Source organism: Diceros bicornis, chromosome 34 (genome assembly GCF_020826845.1).
Source record: "Diceros bicornis minor isolate mBicDic1 chromosome 34, mDicBic1.mat.cur, whole genome shotgun sequence".
NCBI lineage: Eukaryota > Metazoa > Chordata > Mammalia > Perissodactyla > Rhinocerotidae > Diceros > Diceros bicornis.
The window spans coordinates 29,296,627-29,314,924 of NC_080773.1; the positions used below are offsets into that span (position 1 = coordinate 29,296,627).

At 37.2% G+C, this 18,298-nt stretch overlaps 1 protein-coding gene across 1 annotated transcript in view; it reads right to left on the reverse strand.

The window, feature by feature from the left end:
- Positions 1 to 10,459: 10,459 nt before the first annotated feature.
- The window catches only part of LOC131397682 (uncharacterized), a 42,555-nt gene continuing 34,716 nt past the window's right edge, over positions 10,460 to 18,298 (reverse strand). The window contains 2 exon segments of the mRNA XM_058530753.1: positions 10,460 to 13,032; positions 16,263 to 16,443. Coding sequence (XP_058386736.1) covers positions 10,538 to 13,032; positions 16,263 to 16,443 — 2,676 coding nt within the window. The 3' untranslated portion in view covers positions 10,460 to 10,537.

The following is an 18,298-nucleotide window of genomic DNA, read 5'->3' on the forward strand; positions in this document are numbered from 1 at the left end:
TTCAGAGACTCATGCCTTGGGCACACATCTCACAGCTAGTTCTATACAAACGCTGGGGACCTCCAAGTCAAATTGACTAGGAAGAGAAGCAGCCAACTTCTGAGGCAGACAGCTTTCCCAAGAGGTCTGGACCAGGCCTGTGTGCTTTTCTTTCACTGCTCTCTCTCACTTTGTTTCCTGCCCCCCTTCTACGGAAGGATAACACTCTTGTCCTTATTCCCAAACCCTCACCAAAGGGGGAAACCTCTCTGATGACTGGATTTGCCATCAGAAACCTCAGTCCCTTGAGGACAAATGACACTTTAGTTCATCCTATAAGAAATTTCACTGGAATTCCAGAAGCCATTATATGTTTAAATTGTTCTGCAGACCTGTTTTATCAAGTCAGGGTACTAACTGCACCTAAGTTCATTTCTTCCTTCAATTTAACCCAAAGTTGGGAGGGAAAGAAAAGATTTTATGAATATTTCTATCATAAGTTCTGTGGGATGGCCAATGTTAATCGGATCATTTGTACACTTGGTATACCCATATAGTTCAGCAGTCTTTCAAAATGTTAACAGCACAATGACTGAGCCTTGGTTAAATGGTGGTAATGCATTAAAAATGCAATTTCAGTGGCCAAGTTTGATAAGCATACTCTTCTCTGGTTCTTCTGATTAAACTGTCCTCTATAACTTAGTCTCTTGAGTTACCAAAAATAAGACAAATTTTCATTAATCTATGATATACAATATCTATTACCTTTCAAAAGAGAGGGAGACCACCATTTCCCCTCCCTTTTTTCTACCACATATGCCATCCCTAGTAACCCATTATGCTATTCATGTGAAAATATTTTCTCAATGTTCTGGCCCACTCTGCTTTGTGATCATCTGGTAGAGCAATCTTTTCCTATAATCATCAATGAAGGCCCTTAATCATACCAACAAAGCTACAGAAGGGGCTGTGACCACAGAAAGCATGATAATTTAGATAATTTTACATCTATTCTCTGCCACTCCCTATGTTCTCAAATTTATACCATATTGTACTTTAAAATTAGTCTCCTAGATTTTCCATCTACCATGGATATGAATAAACCCCACCTAATCAAGTAGTTCTTTTCATCTTACCCATCCCTTCCCTGAGACCATGACAGTGACAAATGAAAAGCATGTAATGAAAGTATAACATCAACAGATTTCAAGCTTCAGGTTGTAAGCTATCAATAATAATGCAGCCTTTTCAAGAAACCTCAAATAATTGAATAATACAATGTTAATATAAAATGTTTATTTTATGAACTGAAGATTAGACTTTTCCACATATGTCCCTGCTTCATTCACAACATCATCATCTCATGAGTTGTAAATGATTTTAACTTTTAATCTTTTGTGGAATTTAACATCTGAAGTTGGTTAATCTTCAAATAATAGACTTAGTTCCCCAGAGTATGAATTTCGTTGTGTGTGACCCACAGAGAGAAGTGGTTAAACAATTTATCACATTCCTTACATTTGTAATGTTTCTGTCCAGCATGAATTATTCGGTGAATCATGAGGTCATTACTTAAAGGCCTTGACACATTTCTGTGGTTTCCATCTTATATGCGTTTTTTCATGACCACAAAGTTGTACATTTTTGATAAAGCTGATCACACTCATTACAGTTGTAAGGTTTATCGCTTGTAAGGATTCTGTTTTGTTCCAAAAGGCTTAAACTTTGAATAAGCCTAGCCATACATTAATTTGTGTGATTTCTCTCAAAATGTATATTCTGGTATAAAGTGAGGTGTGATCCCTGGTACCAGCTTTGCCACATGCATTACTTCTATATGCTTTCTCTCCATGATGGAGTCTCTGATGCTGAGTAAGTCTTGAACACTTGCATAAGTTTTGTTTCAATTCTATTTGTATGGTTTCTTTCTGCTATGAATTCTCTGATGATCCTCAAAGCTTGAGACTTTGAATAAAAGTAGTGCCACATATGTTAAGTTTATAATGCATTTTTTCAGTATGCATTTTATGATGCCTAGTAACGTTTGCAAATTGGAAAAAGGCTTTGCCACACTCATTACTTATGTAGGGTTTCTCTCCAGTATTAGTTCTCTCATGACCCCAAAGGTGTGAACATATAGTAAAAGCCCTATCACATTTATAAAAGTTATAAAGTTTTTCTCCTGTATGAAATCGCTGATGTTCCATAAGGCTTGAGCTTTGGATAAAAGCCTTGCCGCACACGTTACATTAGGGTGGTTTCTCTCCAGCATGTATTTTCTTATGTCAAGTAAAGCTTGCAAATTGGGTAAAAGCCCTGTCACACTCATTATATTTGTAAGGTTTCTCTCCAGTATGGATTTCCTTATGCTGAGTAAGATTTGAATGCTCAGCAAAGGCTTTGCCACATTACTTACATTTGTAAAGTTTCTCCCCAGTATGCATTCTCTGATGACTTGCAAGGTTTGATTTGACTAAAGACTTTACCACATTCATTACATTTGTGAGGTTTCTCTCTAGTATCCATTCTCTGATAACTTGCAAGTTTTGAATATTGATGAAAGACCTTGCCACCTACATCACATTTATATGGTTTCTCTCTTGTATGGACTCTCTGATATCTAGTAAGGATTGAGCACTGATTAAAAGCTTTGCCACATTCATTACATTTATAAGGTCTCTGTCCAGAATGAATTCTCTTGTGATTCATGAGGTCTGAGGTTTTGCTAAAAGCCTTCCAACACTCATTATATTTGTAAGATTTTTCTCTAGTGTTTGTTCTCTCATATTGTGCAGGTAACAAAGGATATTTAAAAAACCTTCCTATATTTATTACAAATGCTTTGACACTAGGAGGAATTCCCTGAAGTGTTGAAAATGAGGATCCATTATTGATAGACTTCTCAACTTGATTGCATTTATAAATTTTCTCCTCAGTTTGAAATATCTAGAGTTCAGCCAACTGTGCCTGTTAACTTAATCCAGTTCTATTTTCCAAACATTTTATATCTGTGTTTCCAGCATCACTTACGGTTTTTTTTTTTTAGTTTTTAACAAATTCCTTATAAATGGCTTGTCAGGCATGAAATATTTTTATTATTATTTCTCATAGAAACAGTTTGCTTTTGAAGAAACTTATTTGTGGGTTTATAATGTTGTTCATCTTTTGTATGACAGATTTTTATTATGGATCAAAGGCACTGTGTTGTAATTTCTTGCATCATATGCCAATCCACTCTCAAACTCGTGCATATTTTCTGAGACTTCCTTGAAGTCAAAATCCTTGATGCCATACCTTTCATTTCTTTCCAATATCACTAGATGGTATAATTCTCCTTTGTTAATGTCAACACTTGGTGATAACTCCTTTATTGCAAATCCAGCAGAAAGCCTTCCTATTAGAATTGGAAGATAAATATTTTATATTGAATTAGATAATATTAAAAAATCATACTTATAATAAACAAAGTTTTTGAAGCACAGTCTTCAAACACCATTTTGATATATAGATTTGCAAAATTTTCTTTTCCTGATTTTTCCATATTAACATTTTCTCTGACCTTTGATGATAAATTTTCAAAGCACACATTATATACTATCCACATTTTTTTGCCTTATAGCTGGATAATTAAATGATACTCCATAGTTAGTTGATCTGTATACTTGCTCGTATATAACTGCAGGCATGAAATCATAATTGAGATGAGACTGTCTTCCGTAATTCTTAATCTTTATAAGAAAATCTGTTGATATGATACCAGAAAAAGATACTAAAATATCTGTGTAACACAATAATAATAAATAAATCATTTTTGTAACCCATGAGAAATCTAGCAAGTAAGTTAATAAGTAACCAGAGTATTACAAGATAATAGTCTCTGGAATTCTAAAGAATTCTTCCTAAAGAACAAGAGAAGGAATTTACATTCAAGAAGCAGCACAAAATAAGAAGGAAAAATATATTTAGAATCACTAAATTTTGAAATATCAGTTCCAGGTAAACATACATTATTATAAAATTAAGAATTAGAGAAGACCGTCTGAAATTCAATTTTGATTTCATGCCAGCCGTTATATAATAGCCACTACATAGATCAACTCTCTAACGATGGCGTATCATTTAATTATCCAGTTAAAAGGCAAAGAAAACTGTGAATAGTATACAGGATGTGCTTTGAAATTTTAATATCTAATGTCAAAGAAAATATTAATGTAGAAAAAATTACAAAAAGAAAACATAAAAGATATAATGCAGTTTAGTGTGGAGGGGCAGTTCTTGTGGAAACTGGGATGCCTAGATGCTCAAGCATAATATGCACAGGGGTGTCAGTATAGTTCACTTAGATTGAGGAAAGATCTGAGGAAAGGCCTGGATAGGGATTTAGATCAACAAGAGTGACGATCAGGGAGCAATGGGCAATGTCGGAGCAGTGCCTGTGCTTGTGAATCTCTGCGAATATGACTGTGCTACAGCAGTTAAAATCCTGATGTTGGAAAAAGAGAGGAACTCATTTAGCAAGAGGTGTATTACTGTCTCATTCTGTAGGAGTTATACTATGGGGATGAGGCAAACAAGGAAGAGATTAAAAAGGGAGACAGTGTGATGTTATGGGAAGAATGTAAGTTTACCTCTATTCCAGTGTTTGCTCTAAAAATGATCAAACTGAATATCCCATGATTCCCATTTCTAGATGTATACCTCAAGAGAGTCACACATATGTTTCAGAAGACACATACTAGAATGTTCTTAGTAAAAGCCAAAAGCAAAAGCCTGGAAATGACCTCCAAGAGAAGAATGGATGAATTCACTCTCTACAAACTCATATGGATGCAACAAAACCCTGTCAAGGCTCCAGCAATGGAGGGTGACCATGGGTACTGGATGACCTACGACTAGGGGTCATAGAGGCTGTACGGTGGAAACAAAGTTAGGAGGAGGCTTTTGCGAAGGTTTCAACTCTTTGGGGATGTGATCACATTTGGAAAAACGTAACTTATAAACTATATTATATATATTTAAAAATAGAAACCAAGGAGGATGCACTAATGTTTTGTTTTTCAAGATTTAAAAAAATCTTTTCTCCTAAGCTATCAATGATTTGCTAAGATATACCTTCATGAACAAGGATGAAACATTTACGTTTTGTACCTACCTGATCACTTCAGTATTCAGAAACTCTCAATGAGTATTCCTATTTTCACTTACATAAAAAAATCAGATCAAATTTTTAACATAAACAAATTAGTTTTACTGTGTTTATCTTTGTAAAAGAAATGAAAGTAATTGTAGAGAGAAAAATTATGTTATACCTTTGTAGATATTGGATTCTAGTCCCATTAATTGTCTTTCAGGTTTTGTTATATACCTATAGACTGGACTCTCCTGGCCTAAGGTATTGCCTTTGGTCTCATCGACTGCTTGCAATGCTCCCTTTGGAAAACATGAACTGACCCCACGTGGGATGAGCACTGGCAGATCAATGTTTGATGGTGTACAAGCTTCTGCTGATCCCTTGTTGTCTTATGCTAGTATGACTACTGTAAGTCTGTAATGTCTTATGCTCAAGCCTACCATCAACAGATTAAAGAACCTTTCCCAGATTCAAATTTAAAGGATGCAATTGATCACAGTCTAGAGCATGTGACTGGGTATCCAGAAACATCATCAGAGGAAGACAGCCATTGAGGCCCATTAGAAAGGGCCTTACCAGCTCCTTAAGATGACTGGAAATGCACTCTGCTCTCAGACACCACAATAAAGCTGACTCACAATAACAACTTCCAGGAAGAGAAGTTGCTGACATCTGTTGTAGACAGCTGTCCCAAGACCCTGGACCAGGCCTGTATATCCACTTCCACAACTATTTAATATTACCATTGTCATAGTGTTCAAATGTCATTTAAGATATTTCTGATACTGTGTGTGTTTGTATTTGCAGTCCACATCTGAATGGGACCCAGCTAGCAATATCCTGTTAAAATGGGCTCGTTCCTTTGCTACAGAGATAAATCTGTCTAAATGTTGGATATGTGGGCAACTCCCTCTTTCTAGTTCATCTGGGTCACCTTGGTAGATTTCTCCCCTCCAGGACACAGACTGGAAGCTTTGAAACAACTTATTATGATGGAAAGATCTAGTTCAAGCAATCACAACACATCTGACAATTCTAATTCTATATATACATGTATATATTTTTTGTTTGTTTGTTGTTTTGTGTGGAAGATTAGCCCTGAGCTAACATCTGTCACCAATCTTCCTCTTTTTGCTGAGGAAGACCGGCCCTGGGCTAACATCTATGCCCATCTTCCTCCACTTTATATGGGATGCCGTAACAGCATGGCTTGACAAGCAGTGCATCGGTGTGGGCCCAGGATCTGAACCCCGGGTTGCCGCAGCGGAGCACACACACTTAACCGCTACGCCACTGGGTCGGCCCCAGACATTTCTAATTTTGATGGTGACACCTGGCCACTAGCCCTTCCTATTAATGATACGGTGTATAACTACTTTTTTTTGGTTTCCCAAACCACTAAGTCATCTCAACAACTTGCAAATAAACAAAGAAACTACATACAGTGATGAGAATCGTGATAGGTTTCACTCAGATCTTGGATGGATATATTTGACTGACTCATAGCTATGGAACTTTGGACATACTGGCACCCTTATGATGAGAACAAAGAAATGATTCCAGACAAGGTCAACCTAACTGCACTCGAGACATGGGGTGGAGATCCTGAGTCATGCAAAAATACCATTAGCCTTAAAGAAAGTGACTGGTTTGGGACAGACTGGTCTCGCCAACCAGGCATTTACTGGGTGAACCAATAACAGAATTCAATGGTCATGTGGAACAAACCTTTGGCTCTGGCTTCCACCTGGCTGGCTAGGGCATTAAACGCTGCTTTCTTTGGGATGCAAGGAAGGACTCACCCCAAATAACTATCATTAATCTCCCTTTCCTCAAACCCAGATGGATTCACGTAGTTTTTCATTGGTATGATCACCTAGCTACAATATTTGTTTCTTCTGTAGGATTAGAGGATCTCATTAAAGTATAGGCACATCCCATTGAATTTGGCTTTCCTCCATGTTGTCTGCACCATTGCTCAAATATGGCCCTGCATAACAATAAATAAGAGATTACATGTATAACCTCATTCCTATTTCCCCATTCATGCCTTGCAGATCTTTTTAGTTGGTTACTCTCAAGTCTGGGCTCACTCTTAAGATTGGGTTTCCAGGTCCTCATGTTATCATTGGTTTTAGGACTAAGCATCTGATTGTTCTCTAAAATAATTCTGGCTTGCTTCCACACATGCCTCCATGAAAATCCAACCTGAATCATGGTGACTCAACATCTTCTGACCCTAGATGCAACCATCACTGGAACCTCCAGAAACTTCCACTCTGGGACCTGAATTGACCTATAATCGGTACCTGGATGGACCCCTAACTTGCATGGCCAAGTCACTCAATTGGATAACTAAGGCCCACTAAGACCATGAGTCCCTCTGTGAGCCTAGAGGGACCTGAGGTAGGCGGAGGCCACCTCAGCACTGAAGCAGAGCAAACACCAAATTGAACATCAATGCTTCCTATGGCAGGTTCCAAACAAAAGTGGAAAATATACAATTAAAATTATAAGAAAAGAGAATCTCTAAAAGAGAAAGATAAAATTGACTCTGTCGCTAACTGGCACCTAAAACAAAACAGTTTAAGCTGACTTGAAAATGGGAAGGTGCAGTCATGTACTCTGTTTTCAGAAAAACCACAACTTTTGCCAGAAACCGGGCATTCCTTCCCGACACATGGCCAGAAGCCTGATATAACTGATTTTAGAACACCAGTATCTATAGGGGAACCAACAAATTAGAGGGCTTTGAAAATAATCCCTCTGGTCTACGGTTGTGTCTATAAACACTGCCTTCCAACAACCCCCCTGGAGCGTACTTTCTATTTGTTCTGGAGGCTGCATCTCCCCAGTTTACAAACTATATGAGCAGTAAGGCTTTCATAAGTAAATTCTCTTATTCCAGATAATTTTTGTTGACAATACTATTGCACACTTGATAGGTTACAGTGTAGTGTAAACATACCTTCTATACACACTGGGAAACCAAAAAATTTGTGTGACTCATTTATTGCAATATTCACTTTATGGCAGTGATCTGGAAACAAAGCCACAATGTCTCCCAAGTATGCCTGTATATGAAATTGCTGGTTTATACATCAAAAAAATTCCCATAGTGCATATTCATTCTTAAGAAGAAATTCATGAACATTAACCTTTTGAAACCATTTTCCTGAGTGCTCCAAGCAAGAAAAGATTATTTGTATCCTTATTTCTGAAATTTATTTTTATTTCTTAATATTTTTCATATGCTAACTATATTCCTATTTTCAAATGATGTAAAGGTGCAACACATGCATCTTATTTCAGCACAAGAAAAGCATGTTAGAAATATTATCAAATGGTGTATATTTATGAACAGAGAGGCAGGTTTTAGTTGGGGAGAATCTGAAATTGCACTACCACTGTATTTTCTTTATAGCCACAGGAATAACTTGAAATAGATCAAGGAGTGAATAACTCCTAAGCAAATTATGAATACATATTTCCAGAAATGTAAGTTGTTTGAATCTAACATGGAAAGAAATTGTTATAGATGCCATTCAACTAGAGAGCCTAATGATGTGTCATTAGTGGTCATCACGAAGCACTTCAATGAGGGGGCATATGCTTGGGTCAAGAGAAGACACATGAGTCATTCAGGGTTACAAAAATGGATTACACTTTATTTATTTAGATGTGAGAAGCATAATACAAGCTAAATAAAGGGGTATGAAAACGCAATTTCAGTGGGCAAATTTGCATCCTTCACAAGCACACTCTAATCTCGTTCTTTTGATTAAACTGTCCTAACTCTGTCTCTTCAGTTTCCAAAACAGAGACTAATTTTCATTAATCTGTGATATAAAACATCTATTACCTTTTAAAAAGAGAGGACAGCCCCATGGCGTAGCGGTTAAGTGCTTGCGCTCCGCTGCTGGTGGCCTGGGATCGGATCCTGGGCACGCACCGATACACAGCTTGTCAGCCCATGCTGTGGCGGCATCCCATATAAGGTAAAGGAAGATGGGTGCAGCTGTTAGCCCAGGGCCAGTCTTCCTCAGCAAAAAGAGGAGGATTGGCATGGATGTTAGCTCAGGGCTGATTTTCCTCACAAAAAAAAAAAGAAAAAAAAAAGGTTCAAAAGAGAGGGAGACCACCGTTCCCCCTCCATTTTTTTCAACCACATATGCCATCCATACTAACCCATTATTCTACTCAAGTGAAAATACCATTCTCTAATGTTCTAGTCTACTCTTTCTCATGATCATCTCATAGAACACTCTTTCCTATAATCACCAATAGAGGCCCACAGTCATAGCAACAAATCTCAAGAGGCTGTGCGCACAGAAAGCACAGTAATTTAGATAACATTTTACATCTATTCTCTGCTACTCCCCATGCTCTCAAATTTATACCATATTAGACTTTAAAATTGGCATACTAGTTTTTCCAGGTTCCATGGATATGTATAAACCCTCCTAATGAAGTAGGTCCTTTCACTTTACTGATCCCTTCTCTGAGACCACCATGGTGAAAAATGAAAAGCATGTAATGAAAATATAACATCAACAGGCTTCAACCTTCAGGGTGTAAGTCATCAATAATAATGTAGCCTTTTCAAGAAATCTCAAACAACTGAAAAAAAACATTTTATAAACTGAAGATAGACATTTCTACTGATGACCTTGCTTCATTGACACACATCATCTCATGAGCTTTAAATAATTTTAACTTTTTATCCTGTGTGGAATTTAACATCTGAGGTTGGTTCATCATCAAACATAGTTTAGCACTTACAGCAAATCAGTTCCCTCAAGCATGAATGTCATATGTATTCCAATGAGAGAATGGGTTAAACAATTTATCACCTTCCACTCGTCATATTTCTGTCCAGTATGAATTCTTTGGTATATACTGAGGTCATTGCTTAAAGGCCTTGACATATTTGTATGGTCTCCAGTTTATATGAATTCTTTCATGACCACAAACTTGTGCATATTTGATAAAGCTGATCACACTCATTACATTTATAAGATTTCTCTCTAGTAAGAATTCTGTTATGTTCCACAAGTCTTAAACTTTGGACATGCCTAACATACGTTACATCTGTGTGTTTTTCTTAAAGATGTAAATTCTGATATCAAAGGAGGTCTGAGCCTTGGTTACCAGCTTGGACATATACATTACTATTATGTGATTTCTCTCCACAATGGAGTCTCTGATGTTGAGAAAGGCTTGAGAACTTGCATAAGTTTTGTTTCAATCACAATTGTAAGGCTTCTTGCTCCTATAAATTTTCTGAGGATTCTCAAAGCTTAAGCTTTTGAACAAAAGTACTGCCACATATATTAGGTTTATATTTCTTTTAGGTTTATATTGCTTTTCAGTATGCATTTTTCTGTTGCCCATAAAGACTTCCAAATTGGGTAAAGCTCTGCCATACTAATTACATCTTGTAAGAGTTCTTTCTACAACGGATTCTTTAATGCTGAATAGGGCATGAAAATGGGGTAAAAGATTTGCCACATTAGGTACATTTGTACGGATTCTCTCCAGTATGGATTTTCTTATGCTGAGTAAGGCTTGAATGCTCAGCAAAGGCTTTCCTGCATTCACTACTATTGTAAGGTTTCTCTCTAGTACGAATTCTGTGATGAATTGTAAGGTTTGGCTTTTGACCAGAAACCTAGCCATATTCATTATATTATAAGGTTTCTCTCCAGTATGGATTTTCTTATGTCTTTTAAGGCATGGAAATTGGGTAAAAGATTTACCACGATCATTACATTTCTAAATTTTCTCTCCAGTATGGATTCTCTTATGCCTAGTAAGTCCTGAACCATCAGCGAAGACTTTGCCACATACATTACATTTGTAAGGTTTCTCTCCACTATGGATTCTTTTATGTAGAGTAAGCACTGAGCGTTGAGCAAAGGCTTTGCTGCATTCATCGCATTTGTAAGGTTTCTCTCCAGTATGAATTCTCTGATGTATTTTAAGGCCTTCGTAAAAGGTAAAAACTTTGCCACACTCATTACAGTTGTAAGGTTTCTCTCCCGTATGGATTCTCTTATGCCTATTAAGTCCTGAACAATCAGCAAAATCTTTGCCACACACATTACATTTGTAAGGTTTCTCTCCAGAATGGATTCTTTTATGTACAGTAAGCATTGAGCGTCGAGCAAAGGCTTTGCTGCATTCATCGCATTTGTAAGGTTTCTCTCCAGTATGAATTCTCTGATGTATTTTAAGGCCTTCATAAAAGGTAAAAACTTTGCCACACTCATTACAGTTGTAAGGTTTCTCTCCAGTATGGATTCTCCTATGTTGAGTAAGCATTGAATGTTGACGAAAGGCTTTGCTGCATTCATCACATTTGTAAGGTTTCTCTCCAGTATGAATTCTCTGATGAGTTGCAAGATTTGACTTTTGACTATAGACCCTGCCACACTCATTACATTTGTAAGGTTTCTCTCCAGTATGGATTCTCTTATGTTGAGTAAGCTTTGAGCGTTCAGCAAAGGCTTTGCTGCATTCATTACATTTGTAAGGTTTCTCTCCAGTATGGATTCTTTTATGTTGAGTAAGCATTGAACCATGAGCAAAGGCTTTGTTGCATTCATCACATTTGTAAGGTTTCTCTCCAGTATGAATTCTCTGATGAGTTACAAGATTTGACTTGTGAGTACAGACTTTGCCACACTCATTACATTTGTAAGGTTTCTCTCCAGCATGAATTCTCTGATGTATTTTAAGGCCTTCATAAAAGGTAAAAGCTTTGCCACACTCATTACAGTTGTAAGGTTTCTCTCCAGTATGGATTCTCTTATGTTGAGTGAGCGTTGAGTGTCGAGCAAAGGCTTTGCTGCATTCATTACATTTGTAAGGTTTCTCTCCAGTATGAATTCTGTTATGTTGAGTAAGGGTTGAATGTCTAACAAAGGCTTTGCTGCATTCATTACATTTGTAAGGTTTCTCTCCAGTATGTATTCTCTTATGTCGAGTAAGACTTGAGTATAGAGCAAAGACTTTGCTGCATTCATTACATTTGTAAGGTTTCTCTCCAGTATCCATTCTCTGATGACTCCTAAGGTTTGAATTTTGATGAAGGATTTTGCCATCTACATCACATTCATATGATTTCTCTCCTGTATGGATTTTCTGATGTCTAGGAAGGTTCAAGCACTTATTAAAAGCTTTGCAACACTCATTGCACTTGTAAGGTGGCTGTCCAGACTGAATTCTTTCATGTTTTGAAAAGTCTGAGGTTTTGCTAAAAGCCTTCCCACAGTTATTACATGTGTAAGACTTTTCTCTAGTATGTGTTTGCCCATATTGTGCAGGTAACAAAAGATATTTAAACACCTTCCTACATTTATTACTAATATTTTTAACACTGGGAGGAATTTGTTGAGGTTGTGAGACTGAGGAACCATGGTTGATAGACTTCTCAACTTGACTGCATTCACAAATTTTCTCCTCAGTTTGAAATCTCTGCAGTTCAGCCAGGTGTGCCTGCAAACCTGATTGAGTTCTGTTTTCCAAACACATTATATACTCATTTCTAGCATCACTTACGTTATTTTTCAGTTTTAAGAAATCGCCTATAAATAGCTCATTGTGCATGGAATATTGGTACATATTATTTCTTACAGAAAGACTCTGCTTTCGAGGAAAATTATCTGTGGACTTATTACCTTCATCTATCCTACAAGTGAGCTTTCCATTATGGATTAACGGAAGTCCTTTTTGATTTCTGGCATCATATCCCCACACACTCCCAAACTCATGCATATTTTCCAAGACTTCTTTGAGGTCAAAATCCTTGATGCCACGGCTTTCAGTTCTTTCCAATATCAGTAGATGGTGGAAGTCTCCTTCATTAATGTCCTCTCTCGGTGATAATTCCTTTATTGCAAATTCAGCAGGAAGAGCTCCTATTGAGTTGCAAGAGAGATGTTTTGTATTGAATTAGATGATTATACTAAAAGGAATCCTTATAATGAACAAAGTTAACAAATTTCTGAATCACTGTCTTCAAACACCATTGTAATACACAGATTTCTATATTTTTATTTTTACAATTTTTCCATATTAATATTTTCTCTCACCTTTGATAATAAATTTTCAAAACAAACCTTACATACTATACATATTTTTTGGGCATATAACTGGATAATTCAACGATACTCCATAGTTAGGGAGTTGATCCAGATACTGGCTAGTATATAAGCATAGCCATAAAATCCTAATGGACATTGGAGGTTGTCTTCCATAATTCTTAATGTTTAGAATAAGGTGTGTTGATATGAGGCTAGAAAACGATACTAAAAGAAAACACATATGAAACATGATAAATCAACAGGCAATTTAATAAGTAACCACAATTATACAAAATAATAGTCTCTGACATTCTAAAGAATTCTTCCTAAGGAACTAAGGAAAGAATTTACATTCAAGAAGAAGCACACAATAGTAAAGAGGAAGAATATGTTGAAAATCACTACATTTGAAACATCAGTTTCAGGTAAACACAAATCACTATAAAGATCAAAAATTAGAGGGGCCAGCCGAATGACCTAGTAGTGAAGTTTGGTGCACTCCATTTCAGCAGCCCAAGTTCTGTTTCCGGGCGTGGACCCACACCACTCACTGGCAGCAATGCTGTGGTGGCGACCCACATACAAGATAGAGGAAGACCGGCAAAGATGTTAGCTCAGGGTCAATTGTCTTCAAGGAAAAAGAGGAAGACTGGCAACAGATGTAAGCTCAGGACAAATGTTCCTGAGCAAAAATATGAGAAAAAGAAGGGCTACCCCGGTGGCCTAGTGGTCAAGCTCGGCACACTCCCCTTCAGCCGACTGGGTTTGGTTCCTGGCCAAGGACCTGCACCATTTGTTAGTGACCATGCTGTGGCAGTGGCGCACACCCAAACTAGAAGAACAGTGGCAACAGATGTCAGCTCAGGGTGAATCTTCCCAAAGCAAAAAAAAAAAAAAAAGAAAGGAAGATTGGTGACAGATGTTACCTTAGGGCAAATCTTCCTTAGCAAACAAGTAAATGAATAAATTATGGAAGACTGTCAGAAATGTCAACTACAATTTCATGCTTACAGTTATATAATTGCTAATAAACAGATAAACTCTCTATGAAGTACCATTTAATTACCGAGTTAAGAGGTTCATAAAATGTGGATAGTATATAGGATGTGGTTTCAAAATTTATTATCTAGGGGCCGGCCCAGTGGCGTAGAGGTTAAGTGCGTGCGCTCCGCTACTGGCAGCCCGGGTTTGGATCCTGGGCGCGCACTGATGCACCGCTTGTCAGGCCACGCTGTGGCAGTGTCCCACATAAAGTGGAGGAAGATGGGCACGGATGTTAGCATAGGGCCAGTCTTCCTCAGCAAAAAGAGGAGGATTGGCATGGATGTTAGCTCAGGGCTGATCTTCCTCACACACACAAAAAAGTAAGTTTATTATCTAAGGTGAGATAAAACAATATAGAAAAAATTACAGAAAGAAAACCTACAAGAGATAATGCAGTGCATGTAGCATGGGGAGGCGTGGGTCCTGTCGCAACTGGGGTGCCTAGGTGCTCAAAGTTAACATACAGAAAGGCACCAGTGTCATTTATTTGGATCAATAAAATACCTGAGAAAAGGCCCGGACTGGGATTTAGGAAAAGAGAGGAACTCTTTCAGCAAGAGGCATAATACTCATTCCGTAGGAACTACACTATGGGGATGAAGCAAACAAGAAAAAGATTAAAAAGGAAGACCGTGTGGTGTTATGGGAAGAATGCAAATTTACATCTATCACAACGTTTGCTCTAAAAGTGATCAAACTGAATATGCCATAAGTTCCATTTTTAGGCATATACTAGAGAGTCATATATATATATATATATTCCAGAAGACATGTACAAGAATGTTCTTAGTAAGACCCAAAAGCAAAAATATGGAAAAGACCATCAAGAGAAGAATGGATGAATTTACTCTGCACAAACACATACGGATGCAATAAAACCCTCTCAAAGGTCCAGCAATGGAGGGTGACCAGGGGTACTGACGGTGATCTCTGACTGGCGAACACAAGAGGTTCTGTGGTGGAAAGAAACTTAGGAAGTTATTGTCAAGGTTTCAACTCTTTGGGGATGTGATTATATTTGGTAAAACATAACTCACGGACTATACTGTAAAGATTTAAAAATAGAAATTTATCAGTTTTGACACATTGAGTTTGTTAGTCCAAGTGTCCTTGTTTGTTATATAAAAATAAGTCTCCTTTGATTTAATATTTTAATTATTTGAAATCATTTCTTTGGCTCTTAACATGACAATCCCAAAGACATAAGAGACAGCACGTGGCAAGTGCTCTTACTATATTACTATATGTATTAGTAGACATATAGTTACTATCCTTATGAATTTATAGAAATTAATACACACTAACCTAAAAATAATAAATTCCAACTTCAAAAACATCATCAGAAAGCAGTAATCTTTATAAAGAGAATTACTAAATGCCCTAGAGGAAAGAATGGCTGGCAAGGAAAAAGGGTGTTAGTCACAACATTTAAGTGTAGAAAAAATTTTTGGCGGTACCATGGTGATGCTCGACAGAGGGCTATGTGCAGAGATGGGCTAAGCAAAATAAGTGTCCAATAATACTCAGAAGAAAAGGACAGCAACAGGATGTGTGTCAATAAGGACCAGGTGACTTTTTAGAGAATCCAAGTGAAAGGGAAGATGGGGAACAAAACAAACTTCATGGGTTAATTGAAATATGTAATTTCAAGAACTTAAATTGTCTGGGCAACAGTAGTCTCAGAAGCAGCAGTAATGAGGGAACAACAGAGTGTAAAAAAATTTCTATTTTCTACTACATAAAGGGGATATTGAAATATTAGATTAGTATACAAAGTTGTGCATGACAAATCTAGACAGAGAGAACAATATTTTAGAATAACTATTTGTAGCAAAAAATATAAAATGTCAGTGGAATTAAAATCAAATCCAAGCATTTTTCAGAAAACTATATATACTATGGAAAAAGCAATGTATCTTATATAAAAAGATTTGGAAAACCACTTGAATGGTTATTTCTGTAAGAAAGTAACTTAATAAAAAAAGTTTGCAAAATATTAAAAATTCTGTTTTGGGGCTGACCTGGTGGTGCAGTGGTGAAGTGCACGGGCTCTGCTTTTGCTGCCTGGGGTTTGCAGGTTCGGATCCCAGGCACGTACCGACGCAACGCTTGACAAGCCATGCTGTGGTGGTGTCCCATATAAAGTAGAGGAAGATGGGCACGGATGTTAGCCCAGAGCCAATCTTCCTCAGCAAAAAAGAGGAGGATTGGCGTCAGATGTGAGCTCAGGGCTCATCTTCCTCACCAAAAAAAAAAAAAAAAATTCTCAGTTTCAAAAATGCAATAGATTTAATTGAGGAAAGCATGTAAAAATAATGAGATACTACTATACACACATGAGAAAGGACAAAATCTAGAACACTGACAACAGCAAATAATGGCAATGATGCGGAGAAAGATGAACTCTTATTCGTTGCTTGTGCAAAGACAAAATGATACAGCAACATTGGAAGACACTTTGGAGCTTCTTACAAAACTGAACATATTCTAACATGATGTAGCAATCACACGCCTTGGTATTTACCCAAATGCATGGAAAACTTATTTCCAATAATAACTTGCACATGAATGTTTATAGTAGCTTCATCCATAACTGCCATAACTTGGAAGCAACCAAGATGTCCTTCAGAAGGTGAACAGAGAAATAAACTGAGGCACATTCAGATAATGGAAGTATTATCCAGCACTAAAAAGAAATGAGCTATCAAGCCATGAAGCAATATGGATGAACCTGAAATGCATATACATAAGTGGAACAAGAAAATCTGAAAGGGCTATATACTCTTTGATTCCAAGTATATGATATTTTGGAAAAGGTATATGAAAGTAGTGAAGAGATCTGGGGTTGCAGGGGTTAAGAGGGAGGGAGAGATGAACAGGCAGAGCACAGAGGATTTTTAGGGCAATGAAATTAGTCTGTAACATACTATTATGTTAGATATGTGTCATTAAATGTTGGTCCAACCCACAGAATGTACAACACCAAGAGTGAACTCTAAGGTAAAGATGGACTTTGGGTGATAATGAGGTGTCAGTCTAGGTTCATGAGTGGTAACAAATGTAGCACAATCGTGGGGGATGTTGATACTGGCGAAGGTCTACATGTGTGGGGGTAGGAAATACATGAGAAATCTCCGTACCATTCACTCCACTTTGCTGTGAAACTAAAAGTGCTCAAAAAAATTGTCCACCAAAAAACCTCTCAACACCACTAAGCACTAAATAATATGAAACAGAAGTAAAAATAATAACTAAGACTATCTTTTCAAAAAATTCTGGAGGTTATACAGGTCTTGGAGAAACTAATACTGAGTCATAACAACTCAAGAAAGAAATCACATGAAGTATATAAAACAATATTCATTCCATGACCCCACAATTCAAAATTGCAGGAAAAAACAGAACACTAAGGGTATCATCAAAAATATTGAACTGATGAAACAAATAGAAAACAAGGTCAGTTATAACAATGAAGTTTGCAAAATGAAAGTATCAGTGACTTAAACAAAACAAAGTGCAGAAGACTTAAAAAATGTAGGCACCATTTCACTTCATAAAATCCTTCAGTAAGATGTGTCAAAAGCATATCTGGTGAAGGTGAATGCAACAGAGCATACACAGGGGATAAACAGCGTGGCGTGAACAGTAGTTTACTCAAGAGTCTCACAGAAATAAGGTTGTGAACTCGGACAGTGTTCTCCTTAGGTTAAGTTCCTACACCTTTTTTTTTATTGCCGGCTCAGAGGAGATGATCATAGTATGTCTGAACAAAACTGCCATACCACTCTTGGGAGACACTGTTCAACTCCTCAAAACCAGGACAAATGGAAACACTTATCAGTCAGGCTCTCCTAATACTTTCCACCTCAGGATCCTGGGACATGCTGGCCACTATCCACTGGCTTCCAGAGGCACTTCTGTAAGTAGCAGGATGATGTTCTAACATTATTAATCAGTGTTCTCCTTCAAGAATTTTCTGTTACCCAGTAAACACCTTCCACGGGAGAGTCCACAAAAAGTCATTAATCACCTAAAGATGACTTATCGCAAGAGAAAA